A 19,087-nucleotide genomic window follows, 5' to 3' on the forward strand; every position below is an offset into this window, starting at 1 on the left:
TAAGTCACTGGAGAAGGAAGCAAATCAAATTCTGTGAGAAGAAAATGTGTTTGCATAAGAACTCAGAAATCTGGAAAAGAAGGACCCCAGATGTTTGAGAAAGGTTTTAGAAAAACAAACAAACAATTGGGAAGCTACTTTAATGGAGATGAAAACCATAGCAAAAAAGTGGTCTAACAGAGAAATACAACATAACAGAATAATATTTTAATGGAGGCCTGCAGCATCGAAGGGCTCTTCAGTGCTGCGTTTGAAGGACAGGGTCACTGAGCAATTTATAGCTACTTCTTGGGAAGCAAAGCAGCACTGGACTATCTGGGGTCTGCCACAGGAGCAGATGAAGGCAGCACACGTGGTCCACAGTATCGTGTAGTTAATCCCTGTGCAGAACGGTGAGCACGTGCAGTTCTACAGTTCCTATTTGTAATAAACTCTTCCAGCACAGAATTCTCCTTTACGTTTAGGAAAAGAAAACATTTTTGCACAGACTACCAAAACTAAACAATAAAGGTCTGTTCTGGAAATAGCATTGGTTTTGAATGGGGAGATACACTAGACAGCTTTTTATCAGCATTCCTGTGAATGGTGGAGGTGGGATTATCCCCCTTTTCTACAGGTAAAAGTTAAGATGCCAAGAAATTGTCACAGATGCTACTAACTTTTCGTGCATAATTTGAGACACTTAATGCCTCATTCTGCAGAATACTTTGTATGCAAAGGACTATTTTCATTATTTATATTATATTACTATTATATTACACTCAAAGCATCCCCCTTGTTTATGTTACTTGCAGCTGTGAATGCTCTATATCTACAAGCAGATCCTAAACCATCTAGAAAATTAAGATCATGTCCATGTAAAGTTCTTCAGAAGTTTGTAGCAGAGATAGGGATAAATTTAGCTTAAAGGTCAGGGTTCACTTGCGTTATCCATAAGAACATCTTTTCCTGCACTTATTTTGCTCATTCACTGTAAGTCTTCTAAATCCTGCAAAAGCTAGGTATGAGTCCGGAACTCATCAACTGTTTTAATGCACAATCCAGTTTTGTTCTAAGGCCACATCCATGCCAGGCACAGAACAAAAGAGGGGGAAGGGAGGGGTTCCATGGAGAAAATAACACTCTAAATGTGTTAAATTATCAAAACAAACAGACATAAAATGAACTGAATTAATACGGGTTTTAAAGGAAAATTTACTTCTACTATTTTCTAACTTTTCAGTGCCTAGTTTTACAAGCTTTCTAATATTTTAACCTCGTATTCTCAAGGTTTCCCCAATAGTCTATCACTCACACTACCCTTCTCTCCCATATATTATCTTCCTCCCTTTTATCTCCGCCGCAGCTGAGTTAAGCATCTTCTTGGCCATGTGCTCAGTAGCAGAAACACAGAAAACATAGGAGTATAATTCCCATCCTAAAAATGAGGGCAGTCCTCACAGTCTGCATGTTCTCTGCACATAAACTCTGGAGAGAGTTTAGCTGCCAGAAAACCTAACAAGCATAGGTGTCAGTTGCAACTTCCAAGACTTACGAGCAGGCAAACTTTTTTCACAGGGTCAATGAAAGAAATGCTTCTGACACAAATAACAAATCCACTTTCATGTGCCAGGCTATTGCAAAGCATTTATGGGCAAACATTCCCTTTAATCTCACCCTTGGAAATTAGTTAATTTCTTTTGAAATTTTCACTCACACACACACACAAAAGAAATCCTATATGAATGCCTGCTCTGGCATGTTTCCCCTTTTGCAGCTAAGGTTTGATAAGATCCTCAGCGCAGGTGCTGCTGCTTGTACTGCTTGGGCCACAACGTCTTTCTCCTCAGCTGGTCTCTCTTATTACTAAGATTGCCCAGCACTTCCCTATTTTACTTTTTAAAAATTTGCTTTTGCTCTAACAGCTTCTTCAGTTCCAGATGAACTCTTCCATTCCAGGTGTCTGCCTCAGCCTGAGTTGAAACCCACTGGGTTAGCCATTTTCGAGAATGGGACTGAAAAAACAAGCAGTTCACAGGGTCCCTTCTGCACTTCCACTGAAATTCCAGAAACCTGAAGCCTGGGAACAGGAATTTCAACTTTGCTGTCAAGGAGTGGCTTTTGTGCAGTATGCTTATATGCAGGCAGTTGGCACATACTGCACAGAGAACTCTTTCAGTTGAACTTGTAAACTCTCCAAAGATGCTTCTGCCAGGGAGCATAACTCCGTTCCCTTGCAGATCTTACAGGTGTTAAAGTGGGCTTTAATTAAACTTACTCTGTTTGGCCTGGAGCTACATAGGTGAAATTTGACTAAGCTTGTAATGGCTGATCCCAGTCACAGTAACTGTTTCTTCTTACTTGCATGGCTCCCTTTCCTCTTTCCCTTGAAAATTATGGAAGAATAAAATGTCTGATGAAATGCAGAAAGTGGAGGCAGGGAATCAAAATGAGCGGAATGGAAAGGAGTCAATAGAACCAAGAACTCTGGCGAGGTGAGGACTGAGTGAGGACATTAAAACCACCTGGGAATTGGAAAGGGTGCCTAGCACTGGTTGCACAAGAACAGCAGGAATGTGAACTGTTTGCCAGGCAGGATTGAACATAGGGGTGAAAAGGAAGGAGAAAAAGTTTCTATACAAGGAAACTCAAGCTAGGATCCTGTGAAGAAAACACAGAAAATAAGGCACTGGAGTGTAAAGGGAGAATTGTATCTTTAAGAAACATTTGCAAAAGTTAGAAGTCATTGTGATGTGCAGCAGCTTGTGTAATGCAATGCTGGACACTGAGTGAAGCACCCGGTCACCAGACTCCTTGGCTTTGACTTCTAAACAGCAGACAGATAGCCATGGGGTGTATATAAAAAACTCCTTGCAGCATAGCCTCACAGCAACATATTTCCTAAGATCCTCCTGGTTCTTCCAATAAATTGGGTGCAATTCTGACTTATTTATGCTCCTTTGTGGAATCTAATTTTTTCATCTGTTGCTGGTTCCAGAAATTCTTCAGCCTTCCTTTCTTAGAGATGTTCCATGACTGAAGCAGGCTTCTCTAGTCCATCACATCAAGGTATAATCTTTGCAGCACATTTACTGTGCGTCTTTCCTAAAGTTAACAAGCAGCTGATCTTATTCTACATATCCATTTACTTTCTGTTCTTTCATGATACAGTAATAAAAGGGATGTCAGGGAAGGAAAGTGGGAACCTGGTCTCAGTCTTTACCACAGCCAGCTGGCGGTTGGCCCACTGTAGCTGGAGAGAGGAAGGCTGCCGCTGGGATGCCACTGGGATGCCACTGGGATTAGGAAGGGTTTTGGTAGGCTGGATGGAGAGTCAGGTGTGGAAAACTGGAAGTGGTTGGGCAAAGGGTTGGAATTGCGTGCAAAGGAGATACTGCTGCTCAGAGGAGCCTGTGATGCAGACAGCATGCAGATCTGGGCAGAAAGACCAAGCCTGGAGTTCAGGAGTGGAAATAGGAATGCAAGAAAAATGAGACTGGGATAAACCGCTGGGACTGGGAAAAAATGAGGGCGGTCCCAGTTGGAGGGGATAAGCAGAATCAGTCAAACATGAAAAAATGAACAGCATGTTTTTCTTCAGTCATTAGAGTTCAATCCCCTTTGGATCCTGGAGTAAAGCGCACAAAACCCCTGGGTTAGGAATACAGAGAGTCTAGGACGTTGTGGCTGTGATCGATGTGCAGCTAGACTGTCATAAGCTATGACCAGATACTTAAAGATGATCTCACAATGGATCTGCAAAATGGCATTAAAATAATTAATTTAGGCTGTTCTTAATCCTGGCATTTCCTAACTTTGGTATGCTTGACCGTGCCACATTAGTAACGCTCTTTAAAATACTCTAGAGACTGCACACATATACTGTAAATGTATACACCATCAGTCTCAAATAATTATTCTGTATTTGTTTTAAAATGAAGTTCAGATATCCTTTGATTTTAAATATGGATTTGGCTTGTATGAATCTTCCTTTCAATTTTTTCCTCTTTTATACAATTTCCTAATTGTGAAAGTGCACTATAAAGTAGATTGCCACCTGTAATTATGATTTATAGACTAGTCCCAGGCATCTGCACATTAATTATGATGAATTATTAATATATGCATTAATTGGTCATTCATTTTATAATTACTTTGCAAGGATCATCAGTGCTAGCTTTGAACAAAACCACGCAAAGAACAGAAATCTACTAGAAGGACTTCCACCGTACGTTGTGGATCCTGGACACAAGCTGTGTCTTATTCATTAGCATTTCTTCTCAGTTAGGAAAACTAGCCTCACAAAATGACTTTATTCTAGGAGCAAGGGCTTTAAGCAAAATAAAGTATTTTGAGACTTGTGATTAAACCAGGAGAAGTGGCAAGATTGTGGATGCTACAGGTGGTTCCATATGGCGGAATCTGATTCTGCGATACTCTGCGAATTCTCCTCATTGTTTGAATCACTTATCATTTGCTTAGTTTTACTTTTAAATGCAATCTTTCTTTTGTAGAACCCATGCTCTCCAGTTCTTTCGTCTATCCTGTGTGCTACATGAGCACCTTTTGTGTTTTTTAAAACGTCTCTTCACAATCCTTCCTTACTGGCTCATTTTTGTCTCTCAAAATGTCTCTATTTTCATAACTTTCACAACTTTCAGAGTCCTTCCAAACTTGCTACATTATTTATTGATTTTTGAGGTAATATCCACAAAAAGAGAAACACAGAAAACATAATTGCAGCTTAGTCCTTTGATCTTTGGAAGGTCTGTTTTCTCCAGTCTTCCAACCTTTGATACTTTGTGTGGTGCTGACGGCATTGTTAGAGGTTAACAAAAACTCGTTTGTGATTATTTTATTTTGATCAATGGACTTAAATGCCATTACTAGCTATCAAGTGTTAACATGATTGGGTTGCATTTATAGAGGACATGCGCACCTTTTGTTACATAGGATGACCCACAGTCCTGTAAGTCTCAAGGGGCTCTGTACTGGCCTGGAGGAACCCTTCCGCTGGTTTAAACAGGCACAGACCAGCATTTCTTACTGTCCCATGGCCACCCAACCCACGCTAGTGAGAGGGTGTGGCTGGGCCCCGTGTTGGGAATAGGTGAAAAGTGGGGATCCCCTTGCACTGGGCTGATGAGACCCTTTTCTCAGAGCTGCCTGGAGCAGCCAGCCTGTCCTGGGCCAACTGTTTTAAGAGGCCATTGTGATACACACTACTAGACAGCGGATCACAGCTTCACTGGGGACCTGTGCGACCTCTCCCTTATGGACAGGGCAAGGCACGGGGTGGTGTCACGCCATACATCCCTTCTCCATATCGCTGGCGGCAGGCCATACTCTCCCAGGACACCCTGTTCCCCACCGCCCACCAGGGCTGTCACCCGTGTCCTTTGTCCACACAAAGCTCCCAGGTCTTGCCCGGGAGTCTGACGCCTCACCCCCTGAACCGAGAGGCTGCCCCCTATCCACAGGGGGCCCACGGGTGCGGCACCCTGACCTTCACAGGGAGACGCCCCACCCCTTCGCACGCGCTGACGGGTAACGGCCCTCCACTCTGAGTAACGGTCCCCACCCCTCCTCACGTCACGTGAGGCGCAGCGGCGCAGAGCGGGAAGGCAGACGGGCAGGTGAGGCGGCGCCGGCGATTGGGAGGCGGGCGGTGACCTCCGCGGCGGGTCCCGCCCCCGCCCCGCCCCGCCCTCCCGCGGGCGCTATATTAGGCGGGGGGCGGGCGGTGGGGCGGGCCTGAGCGTGTGCGGGCACCGAGGTGAGCGGGGAGGCGGGAGCGAGGCGGTGCGGGGCCGGCTGCGGCCCACGCAGCGGGAGCGGCGGCGGGTGGAAAGCAGGAGGTGAATCCCCCGGCGGCGACGCCGGCAGGAAGGAGTCTGCCGCTGCTCTCTTCTCCCTCCTCCGCCATGCTCAGGCGACAGCGGCGAGGCTTGCGGGTCGAGGGGCCAGCGGCCCCCCCGCCCCCCCCTCCCCACCGCGAGGTGCTTCCTCGCTGTCCCTGGCAAAGGCGTGACGAGGGGCTGACCCCGGGCTCCCCCCTCGGTGGGCCTCGGAGACAGTGGGGTGTGGAGGCATCTCACTGTCCGCTGGCGGGGCGGTGGCGGGGGCCGAGCGGGCGCCCCGGGAAAATACAGGTTTTCTCCTCCCCGGCCCCTCACCTTCCCTCGCCGTGGGCGGCTGGTGGCTGCCGGGGTCATGGGCTGCAGGCCTCCCTGGCGGGCAGGGAGGCAGAAATGTGGTGTCATTGCTTTCCAGGAGCAGGTGTAAGTAGCTGAATATGAGGGTGGAGGAGCATCTCTTATACAGAAATTCTCTGTTCAAGGTTAAAGCCCAGCCCCTCCCATCAAAGCTGGTGTCTTGCCATGGCACAAGCACATCTTTTGGGTGGGTGTAGGCAGAGACCAGTTCCTCACGAAGGATGATGCTGTTGTAACTGAGTCTGCTACTTGCTTTATTAAGCAAATTTAAGAAATTACTTCTGGTCTTTTTCAACTGAAATATTTTTAGTTTAAATTCTTGGCTGGATTGTTGCAAAGGTCATGAAGGGGTAAAACTTTTAATGGGGGTGAGAAGGAGAGGGGCTGTACCTTAGGCATGCCACCTCTAAATCTTCACTCAGGCTGCAGCCTGGATGTGAGGCTGGCGGCGTGATTTGCAATTGCTTGCTTGCAGTTTTTTCCCTTGTGGGTGATGTGTGCAGGAAACCCGCCTAGTTTTATATGGACACTATATTGGGTTTCTGGAATCATCCCCTGTGCTGTCTAATTCTGCCTGTGTAAAGGATTTTTGGTGTCTGGATGGGTGGGGAGACTTGAACAATAACAAAGTTTGCCTTGCTTTGAAATTCCTGCTACAGATATTTTGAAAGGGGGAGGGAGAAGAGTGTTGTGATAAATTCTTAGTGAGGCTTAGTTTTGTGGCTATGTGTTCTGAATGTGTGATAAGAAAAGACGTAACTTTAAAAAAAATCGAGGGGTGTTGAGAAAGAGCTAAATAAAATTAGTTTCTTTGCAGCTCCATCCATTTCAATGGTGCAGCTTTCCCAAGCCCCTTTCCGTTGCCCATCATCACCTTCAGGCTGGTCAGAGGAGGGCGAACGTAAGAGCATGAAGGCGGCCAAGCAGCAGGTGAACCCGTCTGGGGAGAACCAACCTCCCTCCAGCCCCTTGCAGTCTGCGCTGAACTCGGCAGCCTCTCCTTCCCAGGCGTATGAGACTTACATTGATAATGGGCTTATCTGCCTCAAACACAAGATCAGGAACATTGAGAAAAAGAAGGTAACTGGTTCTTCTTTGGTATGGCACATTTTAAATTGCTAATCATAAAGCCTGTTTTATAATAGCTGGAATATGGTTGCATGTGTATATTGAGAGTAATCATGGAATTTTTTTTTTAAATAACCTGTGGAAGGACCTAAATGTGGATTTGCTAGTGTTTTTTTGTTATTTATAACACCTGTATAGTGAAGAATGGCATTCTTTACTCTTACTGTTCTGAAATGGGCTACTTGCATTTGACATTTTTGTGAGCATAACATTATTGTTCCAGAGAATCAGGAATGCAGCCAACTATAAACCTGCTCTCAGCTGCTGGCTTTACAGTGCATGTCCAATAGTTAGCAAAAGTAATTGATTGGTGATCAAAACTGGGGATGCTTATCTAATAGACTGAATTAGTTAAGAACTAGCTTGGAACTGATTTGGAGATGGCTTATAGTCTTGCAGAAATCTTAATATTTCTTCTATCAATTACATGCATCTAATATTAGGATGTAGAGGTGTATGTAAAATTGGAAACTAGGAACGGTGTTTCCTCTGACTCATGGAAATGTCAAATTATATTAAATATGTATTGCCCTTCACTTTGCATAAATCTTTGACTTCTGTGTTTCAAATGTGGGCAAATGTCATTCAATTGAAAGCTTTTATACAGAAAGCCTCCAAAACCTGCTCTTTTGCTTTGAACTGTGCTTTTCTGGGGTGGGAGGGGACAGAATAGTGTTAATAAGATTAAGAACTAAGATGGCACACCTAAAATATTGTGGCTATAGCTGCTCAGGCTTTTGCATTTTAAGACTCTTCAGTTGATTGGCAGGTGACTGAAGGCTATGCGCATGATTTTTAATTGGGGAAAATACTATATTCTGTGATATGAAAGAAATAATGGTGCTGTTGCTTTCAGTACTGGATCAGGATTACAGGTGAAGCAATTGTATGAATTGTGTTTCTTTAAATGTCTGAAAAGCTTTATGCATTGTATCTTAGGGTGAGGAGAGGGAGTAGATCAGACTTCGGGCCATGTGGCTAGGGGACTTGATCCTCCTGCAGGAGATGCAGTATTACTGCTGTCTCATTTCATGCATCATGCTGTAATTTTGAATAATGTCAGATAAGCATGTTTTCTTTGTGTGATTAACCAACCTTTGTGTTGTATTCTAATTCTGTCCAAGGAAGCTTATTGTGAATTTCTAAAGTATCTTTGAATTTTCACAGGAATGACAATATGGCCTCACCAGCAAATGAAAGTGTGACTTACTAAAATGAGTAGAAAGTATTCCTAGTCCTAGACTCCTATAGATACATACTACCCTATGTGGGTAGATGTACAAATGAAATAGTATTCAACTTCATGGCAGTGAACTCCCCTTTCTTTTCCCTGTGTGTATAATGAAGCTTGTAATACCTAGTGGTTTAGGTTTTTTTGTATAGTTTGCATCAGCTTTTAAAGACTGTATCAATATTTTAGAAATACATTTTTTTTTCTTCCTTAAAGACATTAGTCCACATCCTTAGGAAATAGTGCTATAAAATCTTGATGAAAAAAATGAAGCCAGATTTTGAAAGACATACTCTGGAAAATTAAGTAAGATTATTCAAGGATAATTAAATTCCAGCATTGACTTGGAAAAGCTAAAAAAGCCTAATTTAAGATCACTGGGTGTGTTTGGAGCCCTTTACAGATCTAGGATCAATGCATTATTATTTCTTAAATGAAACTAAGGTACCAAGTAAGAAATGAAAGATCAAAGGTAGGAAAGGGAAGCAGGCAGTCCTGGAGACTGAGATTGTCAAATCAAAGTTGTAGCAAAACTTTCTATGTTCCTTTCTCCTGAAAATGAGAGGAAGTAGTAAAATTCCTATTCTGTTGCAGTATGCAGATGACTTAAACTACAGACAGAATATGTAACTTCACTCATACCCCATCTTCCATATTAGATAAAAATATAAAAATTTTACTTTGGGTTTGCCTACAGCTCAAACTAGAAGACTACAAAGATCGCCTGAAGAAGGGAGAAGCCCTCAATCAAGACCAGTTGGTAAGTTTGCTTTATGGAGGAGTGGATGGCCTCAAAACCTTCAAATATGTCAGAAGGGGTAGGTTGCTGAGGGAGGTGGTGGTGAAGTTTTATGGAAGTAATGCCTGCAGGCTTGCAATGATATTTTTCAAAATCAAATAGACAAATTATTGATAATTAAGCTGAATAGTGAGCCCATGAGCTTTAAGTATCCTACTTTAACCTTCATAGAATAGTTTGGGTTGGAAGGAACCTCTAAAGGTCATCTAGTCCCATCCCCCTGCAGTGACCAGGGACCTCTTCAACTAGATCAGGTTGCTCAGAGCCCTGCCCAACCTGACCTTGAATGCTTTCAGGAATGGAACATCTACCACCACTCTGGGCAACCTCTTCCAGTGTTTTACCAGCCTCACTGTGAAAAATTTCTTCCTTAGATCTAGTCAAAATCTACCCTCTTTTAGTTTAAAATCATTAGCCCCTGTCCTATTGCCACAGGCCCTGCTAAAAAGTCTATCCCCATCTTTCTTATAGGCCCCCTTTAAGTACTGGAAGGCCGCAATAAGGTCTTCCTGGAGCCTTTTCTTCTCCGGGCTGAACAACCCCAAATCAGCCTTTCCTCATAGGAGAGGTGTTCCATCCCTCTGATCATTTTGGTGGCCCTCCTCTGGCCCAACTCCAGCAGGTCCATTTCTTTCTTGTGCTGAGGGCTCCAGAGCTGGACACAGGATTCCAGGTGGGGTCTCACCAGAGCAGAGCAGAAGGGTAGAATCACCTCCCTTGACCATGCTTCTTTGGATGCAGCCCAGGATACGGTTGGCCTTCTGGGCTGTGAGCGCACATTGCTGGCTTGTGTCCAGCTTTTCATCTGCCAGTACCCCCAAGTCCTTGTGTACTAGAAGGTCCTTGTTTATGTTTGCTCTGAAGACTTTCAGTTTCAGTGCTCCTGCATCTTTATTTCTTGATGAGGTGTCTGTATGCAGCTTATCTACATGGCGTTGCGGTGTTAGAACCCAAACATCAAGAGTTTTGGGTTAGCTAATTAATCCTCATGCCTTCATTAACAGGTGTTACTTGCAGTTGCCTGTTGGCTGCAGAGTGCTGTTACAAGTGGCTGTTAAGGTGTAACTGACACAGACGATGTTGGTACAAATGAAGATGCTGGTTTAACTTGGATGGGATCTGAAGGCTTCCCTAATAGAACAATATAGCTATTTTCCACTGACTTAGGAATACTCTCCTGTCCTTCTAGTGCTGCCATTAGATGTCTGAGAGTTGCCAATAGTCTCAAATACTGTTAGAACAATATGTCTGTTTGGTATCTAAGGTTGCTAGAGTTAGGAATGCCAGGATGCAAGATCACTACTGAACAAAGGGGATTTACTTTGTGGAGTGAGCTTAAACTTGCCAGATGATGAAACAGTGGTTCTGGCTTTTTCCTGTCTTGGATTAGAATGTCCAAGTTTCTGTAACATGAAGCCAAGTTTCTAGAACATGAAAGCTGTTGCTTACGTGTGTCTGAGTAGCAATGTCACATAATCCAAAGGGTTTACTGCTCTAGTCATCTAGGAGTCAACTTTTTAAAATGTACTTCACACATAGGCTGAAGAGCAATTGTGTGATAAAGGGCACTGACACTTCAGTGATTGTGCTGATCCTGCTAATGAACCAGTTGGAAAAATACTTAATTGACCCTTAGCTTTATCACCGTGCAGCAGTATGAGAACACAAATACTATTTCCTTACTCTGAATCATTTGTAAATGAGAATTAGACATAAATGGGATAAAAGGGGGAAACGATAACTTGCTACTTAAAAGTAGGGTAGACCTATAGGAGTGACTGATCGTTTAGCACTTAACTATGAAATCTGTAGTCTCTTGCCATCTCACATGCAGAAGTAAATGAATTAAATCTGATGGTTTGAAGTGGGATGATGACCTTTTAGTTCCTCTAAAGTCAATTTGGGATCAGGTGGGCAAGAACCTTTTGTGTTTAGATCATAGATGTTGGATACAATCTGTTTTCTGTCACTAACAGACTATTGAACAGTATTCTGTGTAAGTTTGATTAGTCTTGAACATGTTTTGAAGCTACTTCTAAATTTGACTATCTATAGTATACACACTGGACTGTGAAAAGCTATTAGGTGAAAGTGAAATTAGGACATGGGGAACTAAAGAGGTGAAGGATTCTGAATATGTTTTTCTGGCAAATGCACCCAGCAGCACTAACTTTGGAAAGTGGCAATTAACTTGCTTACTGGCTTTCAGTATTCCCAGCTGAGCTTAACTTTTAAGTATTAGTATTTTTATCACAGTTTCTGGGATATCTTAGGCTTTTAAAATGGAGAATTAGATTCAGTCTTGCTAGTGAACTGACCAGGGGTAGTCAGATGAACAACTGATGACTGTTGTAGAAGCACATACCAACTTGGTATTTAATCTAGTCGAAGACCCCTGTTTCAGTGTTTAAGGTACACAAATACTGCATTCCTACCTTTTGGATGCAAATTTACGATGCGTGTACAAATATTGGGACCTGGTGTCATCTATATTTTTCATTGTTTCTCACACAGAGGGAGAAGTGCAAATCTGGTGATAAACTTGTTTTGCAAGCAGTTTGGATTAAACTGTAATTACTTACGGTGCATGCCTGCTAGAGCTACAGTGTGTGCTAGGCTTACTTTAGGAAACATTTGTTTCAAAAATGAGGAGCTTCCAGCAAGCTAAATGCTCTCACTGGCAATGTTGTGCTGTTATGCAAACTGAGCAGACTTTCCTTGGTACTGCTACTCCAATGTGGTGTTAATGAATGTTAATAACAGGTGTGACAAAAGAAAGCTATTGCTTTCCTGCAGGCTGAGTTATAGCTTGTCATCAGAGCAGTGGTAACTGTTCTACCTGTTTTCACGCAGGGAGTTTTACTCTGGGATTTGCATGGTTAAAGGCACAATTACCACACTATCTAGCAAGTTGTTGCTGTTGAGAGCCTTCCTCAAATGTCAAATGTGTGGTCGTTAAGATCTTAGCATGTGGGAGAATGACTTCTAAGTGAACTTGCTAATTAGTTCTTAAGAGTTGCTTGATAAATTGTGTGAGGACAACTTAAACTACCAGGTGAGTGCTTTATAGTAACTCATGCGCTTTGTGATGAGTACCATTTAGGCCTAGTAATGTCTGATATACTACAAATAAGTGAATACAAGTATCTGAACAATCAAACTGATTCAACAAATGAATGTGTAACTTGTTTTCCAGTTGCTTAGGAACACAGGGAATTTGCACATGTCCCAAATCTTATCGGGACAGTAGATTAAGCTTTTGTCACTGCAGTGATGAAACATTTAGCAACACTAACACTGCCCTGAAAGAGCTTTATATTAGACTGATGAGCCTGTTCTACAAAAATGTCTGATACAGTGTCGTAAGTATAAACCAAATTGAATGTAAAGCACATGTGAACAACAGAAATCAAACTGAACTTGTTACTTTCTAGGCATGCCCTATGGTATGAGGATATGAGCAGCATGTTTGAACTATACCTTTTGGCTATCTTCAGAGCTGTCAAGGAGACTTCTAAAAATGAAGTCGCTACTTAGTAGGGAAGAATTAATAAAAAAATAGGGTATATCAAAATGTAGTAGTCAACTTTAGTCTTTTGAAGACTGGCTAGTAAAATACTGGTTAAAGCCATTAATGAAGATACTGGTTTATTGGTGGAAAATAAATTTGAAAGACTTTTCTGAAAGTGTAACTTGCCTTTCTGTATTTTTTTCTGAAGTTTGTACAAATTATCTGTAAAAGCATTCAGCTAAGCATCAGGGTAAAATACCTGTACTGAATTTATTTATCTCCTGTATTCCTTCCAGCCTTTCATATCAGCATCTGATTTTAAGTAGCTGTTTACCTCTGAGACCTATGAGAACAAAAGGAAAAGCAAAATAACTGGCTTTCCTGTTTTAACATTAGTATACCAATTATTGCACAAGATGTTGCCTGGAAAGCTTAATACAAGACAAACTTGTGGGATATCTGTGCAGTGGTGTGAGCTGGCATTGTACTGCATCTCAGACAATCATGGATGAATTATATTCATGACTAAATTTAAAAGTACCAGTTGCAGACACAGTATCTTTAAAAAAAGTTACGATTTCAGAGAAGTACACACTAAATGACTAGTTCTCGATGAGAATTTAAGTACAAGGGGATTGAGATGCAACCAGTAGTCTTAAGCATGAAAAATACATTTTTATCTATTCCTTTGTAGGAGGCAGTAGAGAAATACGATGAAGTAGTACACAACTTGGAATTCGCTAAGGAGCTTCAGAAGACTTTTTCAGGACTTAGTCAAGATGTAAGTATAAAATGCTCTTTCCTATATTGTCACGAAGTGCACAAGCAAAGTTTGTGCTGCTCTTCTAATGGTTACACTTATATGCCAATATGCAGAATACTAGGAGGCTTCTATCTTGGAACTGGGGGGGAAATGATGTGCTTAGTGTCTGGAGTAGTGAGTAGAGCAGAGTAAATGTTGACAGTTTTGTGTACCACTGATCTCCACAATATAGTTATTTACTGTGTACCCCTGTAAGAACTTGTGCTTAAGTAAATTGGGTCATTGGAACTGAGGTGTGTTTGAGATTACTCTGGTTTAGTTTGGTTTGAAACCTTTAACCATCTTGCTGGTAGCTTTCATCACAGGAGAGATGGAGCCAGGCTTTTTTGCTTAGAGATGTGGTAGGAGAAAGAATGATCATAAATGGAAATAGTAGGTTCCAACCAGACAGGAGGAAAATGGTCATTCTAGGATAATTGAGCACTAGAGCAGGCTGCCTAGAGAAGTAGTGAAATCTGTCCTTGGATCTTTTCAAGACCTGAGTGCACAGAGCTCTGAACAATGTGGTCTTGATTCAGTGTAGCCCTTGTTCTGGAGTTGGGCTAGATGACATCCCAAGATCCCTTCCAAATGGAATATTTTGATGTTTCCAGTGATGGAAAGTGCTGTGGTTAAATCACTTTGGTTTTGGTGAGAGGTACAGCTCTCAGTAAAATGTTACTGAAGCATGTGGAGTTTGCAACTTATTATTCTGTAGTTGTCTCTAATTATGGCAAGTCATAGTTCTAGTGCTTTTAGGCCCTTATTCAGGGTTTAAAGCACTACATCCATTATTATGTAAGCATGTGTTTTCTCTTCAGAGAAACTGGTCTCTTGGCTCAAGCGAACACTATCCTTATGAAAAGATCTGATCCAAGGTAATGCTGGGGATGCTAAACATGATTAGTCATTGCTCTGGCATTATTTCTCTGCCTCTTACAGAATGCTGAAGGACTGGTAAAATGGCTTGTCTTGGTGTTGACCGAGACCCAAACAATTTTGCTAGAGAGGTGTTTCTTATATAGTCGTTCCAGATAGTGCAGTAAATTTCTTGGAGCACTGTGTGAGCAGACGTTTAAGAGCCTTTTCAGCAGTGTTGCTGCTTTGGGTTCCCTCAGTCATTGCATGTTGAACATAGAAACGACTGTACTGAACGTGAAACTTGGATTGCTTCGTGTTGCTTTCCCCTGTGTAGCTGCCCATAAGGTATCAGAAATGAAGGGTTGTGACTGAGTATTTCTTTATGTAGGTGTTTTTAGTAATCCAGTGTTAACTTCTACCAGTCTGTTTGTTCTTGAACTTATACTATACTTAAAGGCTAACCCACTTTGGTTTTTTTGGCTTTACTTCTACCAGTATGGATTCTACAGCCAATACCCGTTACTGGAACACTAGGGGCCATTCTGGCAATAACATCCTTATATCCTTTACAGTGTGTTCTAGAAAACTTAAGTTTTCATAGATATTGCAAAGAAACTTAAGATACCTCATGTTGAGGCATTTTAAATTCTGCAGTTACTTGGATAGCTTCTGCATAATTCTATTAGTACATTATGAGAAATTTTTCCTCAAATGCATGGGGGCTGTGTATGTTCTGTGACTTGTGGTTGCCTATTTAATGAGTGCTTCAGTCTTCTGCCAACAGAAATAAGAGTAACTGTAGGATTCTGCTGTATCATTTAAATTGGAGTATTCAAAAGTGAGGAGGCAGTTGTCTCATTAGGAGAAACTTGAGACAACTTCTGCATCACTAACTTCATGTGATAAATGTTAAAGGTCATCTAGACCTGGATTTGTGCATTGGTACCAATTCTTTATATTCAGCTGTGAAAGCTCTTAGAATAAAGCAACTAGCAGGTATAATCAGGATCTAAAGATCATAAAGGCATATCACAAGTGAAGCTACCAGTATCCAGTTTGACTAAAAGCTAGATGTCTAGAGAATTAGTGGATAAACGGGGAGTTCTTCCAGAGGAGGAGCTTTGAAAGATCTTGGGTCTCTGAAGGGAGAATTAGGAGACTCTGTTATTTAACAAAAATTAATATTTTGATTAATGTAGGATGACCAACACTAGAACTTGATATATTTTATCCTAGAATTCTGTTACTAAACTGTTGTGTTTAACTGTTGAATTCATGTTTTGAAATAGCTGCTGAAAGCACAGAGGAAGGCTCAGCGAAGAGAGAGTCTATTGAAGCTTGAAGCAGAAAAGAAAAAACTGCGTACAATACTTCAGGTCCAGTATGTGCTGCAGAACTTCACTCAAGAGCATGTTCAGAAAGATTTCAAAGGTGGTGTGAATGGTGCAATATACTTGCCTTCTAAAGAACTAGACTACCTCATAAGATTTGCAAAACTGACATGTCCAGAAAGAAATGAGAACTTGAGGTAAGTTCAAGATTTTTGTCTAATTAGTATGCTTCACTTGTTACAGTAAATGTCCTCTGCTTGACACTGCCATGTCTTGAAATACTGTGTTTTGGGATAGTCAGGTCTCAGGCTACAGAGTGCCAGAGCCTTTCACTGGTAACAGATGGCAGTAGTGAGAACAGCTGTGTGAGGTGTGACCAGGTGGATGATCTGTGCAGCCTGGTGGCAGAGCTATGGAGAGAAAGTAGAAAGGTTAAGGAGCATCAGGGGGTTAGAGAGACTGGTGGATCCATGTTCTCTCCTCCTGGAGACAGAAGCAGGTGCAGCCACCAGAGAAAAATCCAAGATCAAGGGGTCCTGTATCCTTCCCCTACCAGGCTGAAGACAGTAGCTTAAAGGAAAGGAGTGAATGGAGGTAAGTCCATGCTTGGGGGGGTGGCAGGTGAACTGCCTCCTTGTGCACCTTGCCTTTGCAGGTGCCTCTGTACAACAGGTATGAGGCTCTGGATGTGGAATGCCAGTCACTGGATGATATGGATGATGGTCCACCTACACTAGAGTTGTTGCCAAGGTCAGAAAGGCCTATGCCCTGTATCACAACCACCTCCATGAGGAAGAAAAGATGGGTTATACTTGTAGGTGACTCCCCTCCGAGGGGAACAGAGGGTCTAATATGCCAGCCAAACCCTCCTTTAGGGGAAGTCTGCTGCCTCCCTGGGGCCCAGGTTAAGGACATCACTAGGAAACTTCCTAGCCTGGTACAGCCCTCGGACAATTGCCTATTACTGCTCTTTCAAGGGTGATCAAGAGACACTTCAAGGGCCTTGGGATGGTTGGTAAGGGAATCTGGTGCACAGGTTATTTTTCCCCTCTTTCCAGTTGTGAGCAGCAACATTGGAAGAAACAGATGGGCCTAGTCCACTAATACATGGCTCCATGACTGGTGTTGCCACCACAGTTTGGGGTTTTTTGATAATGGGATGGCATACATGGCACCAGGCTTGCTGGTATCAGATGGGATTTGCCTTTCTCAAAGGGGGAAGAGTCTTAGCTCACAAGCTAGCTGGGCTCATTGACAGAGCTTTAATTAGACTTGAAGGGGGAGGGAGATAGTATCAGGCCTGCCCATGACAAGCTGTGGGATGACATGCCAATGTTAGAGGGATTGGATACTAGCAAGGGCCCTCAGCCTCTTGCTCAGACATGCTGGCTACACTGCAGCATGCTTGAAGGCTTATGGAGATGAGACAGGGGCTTCTGAGGTAATAGGAGCCAAGAGGGAAACACCAGTGAAATACCTCAAAGGAATTAAGGTGTGTTCCTCTAAGAAGGTGACATGGCTGACAGCCCAGCTGAAGTATCTCTACACCAATACACGCAGCATGCGCAACAAACAGAAGTTGGAAGCTGCCATGCTGCTAGAAGGCTGACCTACGTGCCATTACTGAAACTTGGTGGGATGAATCCCATGACTAGAGTGTGGCTATCAATGGCTTACAGGCTGTTCAGAAGGTACAGGTGAGGAAGGAGGGGTCAAGGTGTTGCCCTCTATGTCTAGAAATGGATAGTGTGAAGAGTTGTCTCTAAGGAATAGTCATGAGCAGGTTGAAAGCTTATGGGTAAGACTTGGAGACCGAGGCAACAAAGGTTGGTGGTTAATGTCTACTACAGGCCACCTCATCAAGGGGAGCCTATTGATGAAGCCTTCTTACTCCAGCCACAGGAGGCATCACATTTGCAGGTTCTTGTCTTGCTGGGGGACTTCAACCTGATATCTACTGGAAAAGTAGCATGGTGAGCTATAGGCAATCCAGGAGACTCCTGGAATGCATTGAGGATAACTTCTTAAGCCAGGTAATAGACAGCCTTGTCACAGGGAATGTGATACTGGACCTGTTGGTCACCAATGGAATGAGCTAATTGGTGACATCAAGATTGGAGGTAGCCTGGATTGTAGTGATCACATGGTGGTGGAGTTCACAGTCCTGAGGGGTATGGGTCAGGCGAAGAGTCAGGACCCTGAATTTTAGGAAAGCAAACTTCCAGCTCTTCAAGGAGTTGGTCAGTAGGGACCCCCTGTGAAACTGCCCTCAGGGACGAGGGAGCAGAATAGAGCTGGCAGATCTTTAAGGATGCTTTCCATAGAGTTCAAAACCTCTTGATCCCCAGGCATATCCTGGGAGGAGTATAGGGGCACTGCCTGGTTTTGTAGGGATGGGGTCAGGAAGGCCAAGGCACAGCTGGAGCTGAATTTGGCGAGGGGTGCAAAGAATAAGAAGGGCTTCTACAGGTATGTCAGCTAGAAAAGGAAGGTCAAAGAAAGCATACCCCCCAACAAGCAAGACTGCTAATAACAGATGAGGAAGAGATTGAGGTACTCGACTTCTTTGCCTCAATCTTCACTGTCAATCTCTCTTCCCACACATCAAGTGGATGGACTGCAAGACAGGGACTTGAGGAGTAAAATACCTCCCACTGTAAGAGATCAGGTTCAAGACTGCCTCAGGGACCTGAATATGCACAAGTCTATGGGACCTGATGAGATACATCCCAGAGTCCTGAGGGTATTGGCTGATGTAGTTGCCAAGCTGCTCTTCATGATATTTGAAAAGTCATGGCAGTTGGTGAAGTCCCTGGTGGCTGGAAAAAGGAAAATATTGCACCTGTTTTTAACAAGGGTAGCAAGCAGGACCCTGGGAACTACTGACCTTTCAGCCTCACCTCTCTGCCTGGGGAGATCATGGAACAGATCTCCTAGAAGCTATGTTAAGGCAAATGGACAGGGAGGTGATTCGAGACAGTCAGCATGGCTTCATCAAGGGCAAGTCTTGCCTGACCACCCTAGTGGCCTTCTAGGATGGAGTAACCATATCAGTGGACAAGGGAAGAGCTATGGATATCATCTATCAGGACTTCTGTAAGGCCTTTGACAGAGTCCCCTGCAACATCTTTCTATCTCCCCTGTTTATGGATTTGATGGGTGGACTGTTTGGTGAATGAGGAATTGGTTGGATGGTTGCATCCAGAGAGTAGTGGTCAATGGCTCAATGT

General features: G+C 43.0%; 1 protein-coding gene across 1 annotated transcript in view; it reads left to right on the forward strand.

Annotated features, from left to right (window-relative positions):
* Positions 1–7,088: 7,088 nt before the first annotated feature.
* CAPRIN2 (caprin family member 2) overlaps positions 7,089–19,087 on the forward strand; it is a gene marked incomplete at its 3' end in the record, with an annotated part of 38,688 nt that continues 26,689 nt past the window's right edge. The window contains 4 exon segments of the mRNA XM_082014010.1: positions 7,089–7,274; positions 9,251–9,313; positions 13,558–13,644; positions 15,816–16,054. Coding sequence (XP_081870136.1) covers positions 7,104–7,274; positions 9,251–9,313; positions 13,558–13,644; positions 15,816–16,054 — 560 coding nt within the window. The 5' untranslated portion in view covers positions 7,089–7,103.

This window comes from Phaethon aethereus (genome assembly GCF_964289735.1).
Source record: "Phaethon aethereus genome assembly, chromosome: 1".
Classification (NCBI taxonomy): Eukaryota; Metazoa; Chordata; class Aves; order Phaethontiformes; family Phaethontidae; genus Phaethon; species Phaethon aethereus.